Genomic DNA, 12,500 nt, shown 5'->3' on the forward strand with positions numbered 1-12,500 from the left:
TTTCTTTAAGTTATAATAATTTCAAAATCATTTTAAAAAACAAATTTTTATTGAAGAGTCAAGGTTAGCAGATTTAATTTTTAATGCAGATTTTTCAAAAAGGTTCCATAAAATTAAATAAAGAGAATAGGTTAAGCTAAGGTTACATAAAGAGGTACTGTTTTAGGAGTTTTATTTTTCCAGAGGTACAAAAGCGATGAAATATCATAGAAAGTACACAGGTAATAAAATATAAAGTACACAGGTAATGAAATACAAAGTACACAGGTAATAAAATACTAAGTACACAGGTAATTACAACAGATGGGTTACAGAATTCTGACTGGCTGTTTGTTGGTGGTGTTGTGTCACATTCCAGGGGGCGCTGCGATCTCCTTGGCCCAGTCAGTGAGGTTGGATGGAAGATGGGTGTGTGGGAGGTGGGGGGACCTCCCGTTGGCTGGATGCTGCTGGGGGGAGCAGCGGCCAACACCCATCCCACAGTCAACCCCACCGAATGGGCCAAGAAGATAGCAGCACCTGTGGAACACGACACCGCAGCATCAACTAGTGACCAGTCAAAATCCTTCACAATTTTGATTAATCGTGGGCTGTTTCTTGTGATCGGTGATTTTCGTCCAAACGTTCAGAGTTCATCGCTTCCTCTTGTGTCCGGCGCTGAAGTTCATCCTCCGCCATCTTAAGATTCCTCTCCATCTGGGTTACGACTTCCAACCATATCTCGTAGAAGTCCTTCTCTCCTTGGGCGTTGCAGTCCTTTCTAGACTGTTCCTCTTGTTCCTTCTGCATCTGGTCAGTCAGATCCTCTTCTTTCCGTCGTACTGTTGTTTCAAGACACTTTTGTGGCTCCTGTTCCTCACTGCTAATGTCCAGGGTTTCATTGTCCAAGGTTTTGTTTTCAGAGTTGATCGCTTCCTCTTGTCTCCGGCGCTGAAGTTCATCCTCCGCCATCTTGAGATTCCTCTCCATCAGGGTTACGACTTCCAACCATATCTCGTAGCAATCCTTCTCTCCTTGGGCGTTGCAGTCCTTTCTAGACTGTTCCTCTTCTTCCTTCTGCATCTGGTCAGTCAGATCCTCTTCTTTCCGTCCTACTGTTGTTTCAACACACTTTTGTGGCTCCTGTTCCCCACTGCTGATGTCCAGGGTTTCATTGTCCAAGGTTTTGTTTTCAGAGTTCATAGCTTCCTCTTGTCTCCGGCGCTGAAGTTCATCCTCCGCCATCTTTAGATTCTTCTCCATCAGGGTTACGACTTCCAACCATATCTCGTAGCAGTCCTTCTCTCCTTGGGCATTGCAGTCCTTTCTGGACTGTTCCTCTTCTTCCTTCTGCACCTGGTCAGTCAGATCGTCTTCTTTCCGTACCACCGTTGTTTCAACATACTTTTGTGGCTCCTGTCCTCCGTGAACTTCGCTGACTTTCATTTCCTCTGTGAACTTCAGTTTTTCGTCGTTCAGTTGTTCTGGGTGTAAATTACCTAAGTTTCTGTTTGAAGCTAAAAGTTGAGCTTCGTAACAAGTAGCCCGATCCCGTAGGCTAAAGTTTTCTGCTTCGGTGAGCTCCAGTTGTCTTTGAAGAAAGTCCAAAGTCAGATTTTCCACTATTCCAAATTCGCTGTCGTTGTCGTCAGCTTCTGTTGCTTTACGTTCCAGTAATTCCATATCTTTCTTGACCAAGGCGTTCCTAAGGTCTTCATTGGTCCTCTTGAAACATTCTTTCTCAGAAGAAAGCGCTTGATTGATTGCTTCAGTTTCCTTTAGTCTGAGGCTCAGCTCATTTGCCTTCTCTAAGGCACTCTCCTTTTCAATACTGAGATTTTCGATTTCTCTTTTCAGCTCTCTTCCCTCAGTTTGAAGCCTCAAAATTTCTTCCCTCGCTTCCTCCAACAGATCTTCCATATTTTCTCTGTGTACTTTACTCACTTTTAGTTGTTCATCTTCATTCTGGTCATCTGAGCTATCAAATTCTTCTGTTATGCAACATTCTTCTTTATCATCTTCCTCATCCTGAAAGCTTTCGGTTTCGTCCTCAGCATCGTCCTCTTCGTCAGAGTTTTCCAGGTCTTCCGTTTCCAGAGTTGAATCCAGAGTGGGCACTTCCAGGTTGTCCTCTACAAGATCATGAGCATCGCATGCAATGAGATTCCACATCCAGTAAACAGCAAGCAACGCCAAGGCCCCTGCCATCAAGGCCATCCAAGGGATGGCACCAGCAAAGGTTGACGTACCAACGCCTACGCTGTTCGGTTGTGTTTCCACAACCTCTGGAGTCCAAGTCTCGGCGGCAACAACATGATGAAAGGTCTCCTGAAAATATCCACTACTTCCTTGAGCAAAAAGTCTGGCGATTAGGTCCTCCAACATAGACACTAACAATACTAGCACAATAAATACGATCAATTTTACGTGGGAAAACATTTTGCAACGTTAACCGTAACACTCCAGCTTTCACTAAGCATAGTTTTAAAATCTGCCACGACTTGATACATCTCCGAAGGAGGGAAGGAGCGAGCTTCAGGAACCTAAGAAGAATCCCCAGGAGTCCTCAGAAATCTTCATCCCATTCCTCACCTCAGCAGAAATCATAAGACTCATTTTCCCCGGTCAATATCCTTTATATATCTATACTACACCCGTCTCTCCGTTTTTCTTTTTTTTTTCATATTTCTAAAGTTTACTGATGCCATATTTCGCTTTGTTGGTTCTGTTTTGTCTTTCGTGAAGAGACCCAGATATTGGCCTTTTCCATTAGCCCTTCTTTGGCTGAGCCGGTAGAGCTTCGGACTGTCACTCGATGGGCCGGAGTTCAATTCCCCGGCCGGCTGATGAAGAGTTAGAGGAATTTATTTCTGGTGATAGAAATTCATTTCTCGCTATAATGTGGTTCGGATTCCACAATAAGCTGTAGGTCCCGTTGCTAAGTAACCAATTGGTTCTTAGCCACGTAAAATAAGTCTAATCCTTCTGGCCAGCCCTAGGAGAGCTGTTAATCAGCTCAGTGGTCTGGTAAAACTAAGGTATACTTAACTTTTTTTTCCTTTTGCTATGTATTTTTCTTTAAGTTATAATAATTTCAAAATCATTTTAAAAACAAATTTTTATTGAAGAGTCAAAGGTTAGCAGATTTAATTTTTAATGCAGATTTTTCTAAAAGGTTCCATAAAATTAAATAAAGAGAACAGGTTAAGCTAAGGTTACATAAGCAGGTACTGTTTTAGGAGTTTTATTTCCAGAGGTACAAAACGATGAAATATCATAGAAAGTACACAGGTAATAAAAATATAAAGTACACAGGTAATGTGAAATACAAAGTACACAGGTAATAAAATACTAAGTACACAGGTAATTACAACAGATGGTTACAGAATTCTGACTGGCTGTTTGTTGGTGGTGTTGTGTGTCACATTCCAGGGGCGCTGCGATCTCCTTGGCCCAGTCAGTGAGGTTGGATGGAAGATGGGTGTGTGGGAGGTGGGGGACCTCCGTTGGCTGGATGTTGCTGGGGAGCAGCGCCAACACCCATCCCACAGTCAACCCCACCGAATGGGCCAAGAAGATAGCAGCGCCTCTGGAACACGACACCGCAGCATCAACTGGTGACCAGTCAAAATCCTTCACAATTTTGGTTAATCGTGGGCTGTTTCTTGTGATCGGTGATTTCGTCCAAACGTTCAGAGTTCATCGCCTCTTGTGTCCGGCGCTGGAAGTTCATCCTCCGCCATCTTAAGATTCCTCTCCATCTGGGTTATTACGACTTCCAACCATATCTCGGGAGTCCTTTCTCCTTGGGCGCCGCAGTCCTTTTTCTAGACCGTTCCTCTTCTTCCTTCTGCATCTGGTCAGTCAGATCCTCTTCTTTCCGTCGTACTGTTGTTTTCAAGACACTTTGTGGCTCTTGTTCCTCACTGCTAATGTCCAGGGTTTCATTGTCCAAGGTTTTGTTTTTTCAGAGTTGATCGCTTCCTCTTGTCTCCGCGGCTTGAAGTTCATCCTCCGCCATCTTGAGATTCCTCTCCATCAGGGTTACGACTTCCAAACCATATCTCAGCAATCCTTCTCTCCTTGGGCGTTGCAATCCTTTCTAGACTGTTCTTTCTCTTCCTTCTGCATCTGGTCAGTCAGATCCTCTTTCCGTCCTACTGTTGTTTCAACACACCCTTTGTGGCTCCTGTTCCCCCACTGCTGATGTCCAGGGTTTCATTGTCCAAGGTTTTGTTTTTCAGAGTTCATATTTCCTCTTGTCTCCGCGCTGAAGTTCATCCTCATCATCTTTAGATTCTTCTCCATCAGGTTACATTCCAACCATATCTCGTAGCAGTCCTTCTCTCCTGGGCGTTGCAGTCCTTTCTGACTGTTCCTCTTCTTCTTCTGCACCTGGTCAGTCAGATCCTCTTCTTTCCGTACTCACCGTTGTTTCAACGCCATACTTTTTGTGGCTCCTGTCCTCCGTGAACTCCCGCTGACTTTCATTTCCTCTGTGAACTTCAGTTTTTCGTCGTTCAGTTGTTCTGGGTGTAAATACCTAAGTTTCTGTTTGAAGCTAAAAATTGAGCTTCAGTAACAAGTAGCCCGATCCCGTAGGGCTAAAGTTTTCTGCTTCAGAGACTCCAGTTGTCTTTGAAGAAAGTCCAGTCAGATTTTCCACACTATTCAAATCCGCTGTCGTTGTCCCCAGCTTCTGTTGCTTTTTACGTTCCAGTAATTCCATATCTTTCTTTGACCAAGGCGTTCCTAAGGTCTTCATTTGGTCCTCTTGAAACATTCTTTCTCAGAAGCAGCGCTTGATTGATTGCTTCAGTTTCCTTTAGTCTGAGGCTCAGCCCATTTGCCTTCTCTAAGGCACTTTTTCAATACTGAGATTTTCGATTTCTCTTTTCAGCTCTCTTCCCTCAGTTTGAAGCCTCAAAATTTCTTCCCTCGCTTCCTCCAACAGATCTTCCATTTTCTCTGTGTACTTTAATCACTTTTAGTTGTTCATCTTCATTCTCGTCATCTGAGCTTATCAAATTCTTCTGTTATGCAACATTCTTCTTTATCATCTTCCTCATCCTGAAAGCTTTCGGTTTCGTCCTCAGCATCGTCCTCTTCGTCAGAGTTTTCCAGGTCTTCCGTTTCCAGAGTTGAATCCAGAGTGGGCACTTCCAGGTCGTCCTCTACAAGATCATGAGCATCGCATGCAATGAGATTCCACATCCAGTAAACAGCAAGCAACGCCAAGGCTCTGCCATCAAGGCCATCCAAGGGATGGCACCAGCAAAGGTTGACGATTTACCAACGCTACGCTGTTGGTTGTGTTTCCACAACCTCTGAGTCCAAGTCTCGGCGACAACATCATGATGAAAGGTCTCTGAAAATATCCACTACTTTGAGCAAAAAATCCGGCGATTAGGTCCTCCAACATAGACACTAACAATACTAGCACAATAAATGATCAATTTTACGTGGGAAAACATTTTGCAACGTTAACCGTAACACTCCAGCTTTCACTAGCATAGTTTTAAATCTGCCACGACTTGATACATCTCCGAAGGAGGGAAGGAGCGAGCTTCAGGAACCTAAGAAGAATCCCCAGGAGTCCTCAGAAATCTTCATCCCATTCCTCACCTTAGCAGAAATCATAAGACTCATTTTCCTTGGTCAATATCTTTTATATATCTATACTACACCGTCTCACCGTTTTTTTTTTTTTTTCATATTTCTAAAGTTTACTGATGCCATATTTCGCTTTGTTGGTTCTGTTTTGTCTTTCGTGAAGAGACCCAGATATTGGCCTTTTCCATTAGCCCTTCTTTGGCTGAGCCGGTAGAGCTTCGGACTGTCATTTCGATGGGCCGGAGTTCACCCCGGCCGTTGATGAAGAGTTAGAGGAATTTATTTCTGGTGATAGAAATTCATTTCTCGCCATAATGTGGTTCGAATTCCACAATAAGTTGTAGGTCCCGTTGCTAAGTAACCAATTGGTTCTTAGCCACGAAAATAAGTCTAATCCTTCTGGCCAGCCCTAGGAGAGCTGTTAATCAGCACAGTGGTCTGTAAAACTAAGGTATACTTAACTTTTTCCTTTTGCTATGTATTTTTTTTTAAGTTATAATAATTTCAAAATCATTTTAGAAAACAAATTTTATTGAAGAGTTAAGGTTAGCAGATTTACTTTTTAATGCATTTTATTTCAAAAAGGTTCCATAAAATTAAATAAAGAGAATAGGTTAAGCTAAGGTTACATAAAGAGGTACTGTTTTAGGAGTTTTATTTTTCCAGAGGTACAAAGCGATGAAATATCATAGAAAGTACACAGGTAATAAAATATAAAGTACACAGGTAATGAAATACAAAGTACATAGGTAATAAAATATAAGTACACAGGTAATTACAACAGATTGGTTACAGAATTCTGACTGGCTGTTTGTTGGTGGTGTTGTGTCACGTTCCAGGGGCGCTGCGATCTCCTTGGCCCAGTTGGTGAGGTTGGATGGAAGATGGGTGTGGGAGGTGGGGGGACCTCCGTTGGCTGGATGCTGGGGGGAGCAGCGGCCAACACCATCCCGCAGTCAACCCCACCGAATGGGCCAAGAAGATAGCAGCGCCTCTGGAACACGACGCCGCAGCATCAACTGGTGACCAGTCAAAATCCTTCACACTGTTGGTTAATCGTGGGCTGTTTCTTGTGATCGGTGATTTTCGTCCAAGTGTTCAGAGTTGATCGCTTCCTCTTCTGTCCGGCGCTGAAGTTCATCCTCTGCCATCTTGAGATTCCTCTCCATCTGGTTTACGACTTCCAACCATATCTCGTAGAAGTCCTTCTCTCCTTGGGCGTTGCAGTCCTTTCTGGACTGTTCCTCTTCTTCCTTCTGCATCTGGTCAGTCAGATCCTCTTCTTTCCGTCGTACTGTTGTTTCAAGACACTTTTGTGGTTCCTGTTCCTCACTGCTGATGTCCAGGGTTTTATTGTCCAAGGTTTTGTTTTCAGAGTTGATCGCTTCCTCTTGTCTCCGCGCTGAAGTTCATCCTCTGCCATCTTTAGATTCTTCTCCATCAGGGTTACGACTTCCAACCATATCTCGTAGCAGTCCTTCTCTCCTTCATAAATTTGCAGTCCTTTCTAGACTGTTCCTCTTCTTCCTTCTGCACCTGGTCAGTCAGATCGTCTTCTTTCCGTGCCACCGTTGTTTCAACATACTTTTTGTGGCTTCTGTCCTCCGTGAACATCGCTGACTTTCATTTCCTCTGTGAACTGCAGTTTTCGTCGTTCAGTTGTTCTGGGTGTAAATTACCTAAGTTTCTGTTTGAAGCTAAAAGTTGAGCTTTTACCACAGCCCGATCCCGTCAGGCTAAAGTTTTCTGCTTGGTGAGCTCCAGTTGTCTTTGAAGAAAGTCCAAAGTCAGATTTTCCACTATTCCAAATTCGCTGTTGTTGTCGTCAGCTTCTGTTGCTTTACGTTCCAGTAATTCCATATCTTTCTTGACCAAGGCGTTCCTAAGGTCTTCATTGGTCCTCTTGAAACATTCTTTCTCAGAAGCAAGCGCTTGATTGATTGTTCAGTTTCCTTTAGTCTGAGGCTCAGCTCATTTGCCTTCTCTAAGGCACTTTCCTTTTCAATACTGAGATTTTCGATTTCTCTTTTCAGCTCTCTTCCCTCAGTTTGAAGCCTCAAAATTTCTTCCCTCGCTTCCTCCAACAGATCTTCCATGTTTTCTCTGTGTACTTTAATCACTTTTAGTTGTTCATCTTCATTCTCGTCATCTGAGCTATCAAATTCTTCTGTTATGCAACATTCTTCTTTATCATCTTCCTCATCCTGAAAGCTTTCGGTTTCGTCCTCAGCATCGTCCTCTTCGTCAGAGTTTTCCAGGTCTTCCGTTTCCAGAGTTGAATCCAGAGTGGGCACTTCCAGGTTGTCCTCTACAAGATCATGAGCATCGCATGCAATGAGATTCACATCCAGTAAACAGCAAGCAACGCCAAGGCCCTGCCATCAGGCCATCCAAGGGATGGCACCAGCAAAGGTTCTTTTACCAACGTTTACGCTGTTCGGTTGTGTTTCCACAACCTCTGAGTCCAAGTCTCGGCGGCAACATCATGATGAAAGGTCTCCTGAAAATATCCACTAATTCCTTGAGCAAAAAGTCCGGTGATTAAATCCTCCAAGGTCGACGCGTACAGTAGTAGCACAATGAATGCGAACAATTTTATTTGGGAAAACATTTTGCACCGTTAACCGTAACACTCCAGCTTTCACGAAGCCTAGTCTTAAAATCAGCCACGACTTGATACGTCTCCGAAGGAGGGAAGGAGATAGCTTTTCGGAGACACTAAGGGAATCCCAAGGAGTCCTCAGAAATCTTCATCCCATTCCTCACCTCAGCAGAAATCATAAGACTCATTTCCCGGTTCAATATCATATATGTCTCTACACTACGCCCGTCTCTCTGTTTTTCATTTTTTTGTTTTCATATTTCTAAAGTTTTTTGATGCCATATTTCGCTTTGTTGGTTCTGTTTTGTCTTTCGTGAAGAGACCCAGATATTGGCCTTTTCCATTAGCCCTTCTTTGGCGGAGTCGGTAGAGCTGGACTGTCACCGATGGGCCGGAGTTCAATTCCCGGCCGGCTGATGAAGAGTTAGAGGAATTTATTTCTGGTGATAGAAATTCATTCTCGCTACAATGTGGTTCGGATTCCACAATAAGCTGTAGGTCCCATTGCTAAGTAACCAATTGGTTCTAGCCACGTAAAATAAGTCTAATCCTTCAGGCCAGCCCTAGAGAGCTGTTAATCAGCTCAGTGGTCTGGTAAAACTAAGGTATACTTAACTATTTCCTTTTGCTATTATTATTATTATTATTATTATTATTATTATTATTATTATAAACTTAGACCCGTAGAGGGCTTACATTCTTATTACAGTAACACAACCAAAATTTAATATATCAATCAATATTAACATAACAATCTAAGCATTTAAGCAAATACGTAAAGGCATAAAAATTCACAAAAGATTTTAAAACAATTACACTCGATTTAAAACAATTTTCTTTAACTGGATTAAAAATTAAGTCTGCTAACCTTAGCTCTTTACTAAAATTTATTTTAAAATAACTCTGAAATTATTATAACTTAAAATAATTAGATTTTAACGCAATTTTCTTAGGCTTTACTAAAAGTCTCATCTGCTAACTTATCTCTTCAATAAAATTTGCTTTTAAAAAGAATTTGAAGTTATTATAACTTAAAGAAATTAGACTTAAAAAGGTTTCTGAAGAACGATAGAAATTAAATCTGCTACTTTAACTCTCCCATAGAAATTGTTTTAAAAAGGATTTTGATATTATTATAAATAAAAGAAATTAGATTTTTAAAGCAATTTTCTTATGCTGGATAAAAACTTATTCTCCTGACAACCTTTTTGGCACAATTCGTTTTTGAAAAGGATTCTGAAATTATTAAAACTTAAAAGACTCTACGCTTATCTAAACAATATCTGAAGTTTTCAGTAAATTTTGCTTTAAAAATGATTTTGAAGTATAACTGAAGGAAATTTTAAGTTTCTCTTAAACAATATAGAAACGTAGATAATTGTAGATGTCTTACTACCTGCTATCTGGTTCTAAAGTAAGTATACCTTAGTTTTACCGGACCACTGAGCTGATTAACAGCTCTCCTAGGGCTGGCCCGAAGGATTAGACTTATTTTACGTGGCTAAGAACCAATTGGTTAGCTAGCAACGGGACCTACAGCTTATTGTGCTGACAGCTGTAGAGTCTATGTTCGTCTCTGTTTATCTTTCTGTCCGTTCTCAGAGTGAGTTTTTAATGACGAATCTTGCATTTTCTATTATTTCCTGTCTTAGTTTTTTAAATGTGATGAGGGAAAGTAATGAAAGCTACGAAGGGGAACCTGAATTTCTCAAGAAACAGTCATAAAGGTGGCCTTACACGTTCAAAAAAGCGTAAAATTTTGCATCAAAATTTTTGACGTGTAAAACTTTGATACAAAAATTTTGATGCATAATTGTGGCGTTTTAGGCGTTTTTCCCATCAAAATTCAGTATCGTCAAAATCTTCGACATTATGGCATCAAATCTTTTTGACATCAAAACGCACACAAATTTTTGCATCAAAAATTTTGATATCAAAATACTTTGATGCGAAATTTTGACGCTTTTTTTGAAATGGGCTTAAGAACTGGATTAGGTGGTGGCCTGTCCTTTATGGTTGCCAGACGCACCATCATGGCTGACTTTAACTTAAATAAAAATCAAACGTAGGCTAGAGGGCTGCGATTTGGTATGTTGGATGATTGGAGGGTGGATGATCAACATACCAGTTTGCAGCCCTGTAGCCTCAGTAGTTTCTCAGATCTGAGGGCGGTCAGAAAAAGTGCGGACAGTAGCTTTCTTTTCCAGAAAACTAAAGAGTTGGGGGTCAGTGTAGTCCGTAGAGGCAGATGCGGAATCGTTTCGTACCCACTCAAGCGTCCTCAGCCGCACCGCGATGACCATGTCTTTGAAATTAACATTTGTGATAACTTTTTTGCATGTGTTCATTTCTGTGGTTAATTTGCACATGCGCAGTTCGTAAACTAATTGGAGAACCATGTCTTTTCTAGTTCTTGCTTCTCGTTTGATTTTTATGAAAGCCTATGTGATAAAGAGTTTCAAAGGTAACTCTTGCTGTCACTCGTTAACTTATTGTGAATTTAGTTATATTCCACGACGACTTATAATTCTTGTCTTTGTATGTGTAGGTAGGCATTGCAGTCGAGCTCAGCTCTCTCTCTCTCTCTCTCCTCTCTCTCTCTCTCTCTAACATATTGTGAATTTAGTTATATTCCACGACGACTTATAATTTTTTGCCTTTGTATGTATAGCTATTGCAATCGAGCATTGCAATCTCTCTCCTCTCTCTCTCTCTCTCTCTCTAACTCTATTGTGAATTTAGTTATATTCCACGACGACTTATAATTTTTGCCTTTGTATGTATAGCTAAGGCATTGCAATCGAGCTCAGGTCTCTCTCTCTCTCTCTAACATTTTGTGAATTTAGTTATATTCCACGACGACTTATAATTCCTGCCTTCTTTGTATGTGTAGGTAAGGCATTGCAATCAAGCTCTCTCTCTCTCTCTCTCTCTCTCTCTCTCTCTCTCTCTCTCTCTCTAACATATTGTGAATTTAGTTATATTCCACGACGACCTATAATTTTTGCCTTTGTATGTATAGGTAAGGCATTGCAATCGAGCTCAGGTCTCTCTCTCTCTCTCTCTCTCTCTCTCTAACATTTTGTGAATTTAGTTATATTCCACGACGACTTATAATTCCTGCCTTCTTTGTATGTGTAGGTAAGGCATTGCAATCAAGCAGTCTCTCTCTCTCTCTCTCTCTCTCGGTCTCTCTCTCTCTCTCTCTCTCTCTCTCTCTCTCTCTCATATTGTGAATTATATTCCACGACGACTTATAATTTTTGCCATTGTGTGTAGGTAAGGCATTGCAATCGAGCTCAGGTCTCTCTCTCTCTCTCTCTCTCTCTCTCTCTCTCTCTCTCTCTCTCTCTCTCTCTCTCTCTCTATAACATTTTGTGAATTTAGTTATATTCCACGACGACTTATAATTCCTGCCTTCTTTGTATGTGTAGGTAAGGCATTGCAATCAAGCCCGGTCTCTCTCTCTCTCTCTCTCTCTCTCTCTCTCTCTCTCTCTCTCTCTCTCTCTCTCTCTCTCTCTCTCTCTCTCTCTCTCTCTCTCTCTCTCTCTAACATATTGTGAATTTAGTTATATTCCACGACGACTTATAATTTTTGCCTTTGTGTGTGTAGGTAAGGCATTGCAATCGAGTCTCTCTCTCTCTCTCTCTCTCTCTCTCTCTCTCTCTCTCTCTCTCTCTCGTTACTTGAGGGACGACATGAGTACCAAGAGGACAGGAGGCGCCAACCGTCGAACTGAGTCACCCTTTATCTCTGAGGTAGTTCTGAGTCATAAGTTGGCGGCAGCGCTTTTAAGACAGCTCTCCTGGGGACCTTTTCTTCCTGGTGGTGGTGGTGGGGACAGGAAGAGGCCCTGGGAGGAGGGGTGGGGTTGGGGTTGCAGTCGACTGACAGACGCCACGCAGCTTCCTTTTTCCTGTCCTTTTCTTCTGCAATTTTTTTTCGTACCCTTTATTGCTTTTTTATTCATGTTTTCCATTCCCATTAACTTTTTTATGGTGAAGTTTGAGTATGCGGAGCTGGAGTTTATTGGCTGGGGTCTCTCTCTCTCTCTCTCTCTCTCTCTCTCTCTCTCTCTCTCTCTCTCTCTCTCTCTGTTTGTTGCCTTGGAAGGTTTGGGAAGAGAAAAGGGGACCACGCTGTACCCCTATTGTAATGATGATGTTCATTGTCTCACTGTAGTGATGATGACGTATAGACATTGTAATGAAAATTGGGCGTTGACTCTCACCTTTTTGATTTTTGAATCAAAGGAGCAAATGAGTTGATTTTTACTGAAGGATTTTTAAGTTTTTTTTTTTTT

The 12,500-nt window shown here is 41.7% G+C and overlaps 1 protein-coding gene and 1 long non-coding RNA gene across 2 annotated transcripts in view; one reads left to right on the forward strand and one right to left on the reverse strand.

Annotated features, from left to right (window-relative positions):
* The window catches only part of LOC136835666 (uncharacterized), a 139,174-nt gene that overhangs the window by 36,899 nt on the left and 89,775 nt on the right, over positions 1–12,500 (forward strand). The gene's annotated exons all lie outside the window — the stretch shown is intronic.
* LOC136835941 (trichohyalin-like) lies at positions 159–2,902 on the reverse strand. The gene has a single exon (XM_067099825.1). It carries the CDS (start codon positions 2,416–2,418, stop codon positions 580–582), a length of 1,839 nt encoding a protein of 612 aa, XP_066955926.1. The 5' UTR covers positions 2,419–2,902; the 3' UTR covers positions 159–579.

The sequence above is a fragment of the Macrobrachium rosenbergii genome, chromosome 55 (genome assembly GCF_040412425.1).
Source record: "Macrobrachium rosenbergii isolate ZJJX-2024 chromosome 55, ASM4041242v1, whole genome shotgun sequence".
Lineage (NCBI taxonomy): Eukaryota > Metazoa > Arthropoda > Malacostraca > Decapoda > Palaemonidae > Macrobrachium > Macrobrachium rosenbergii.

Bases quoted from the DNA above. Each gene is read 5' to 3' on its own strand.
- LOC136835941 (XM_067099825.1), bottom strand. From the start codon at position 2,418: ATGTTTTCCCACGTAAAATTGATCGTATTTATTGTGCTAGTATTGTTA.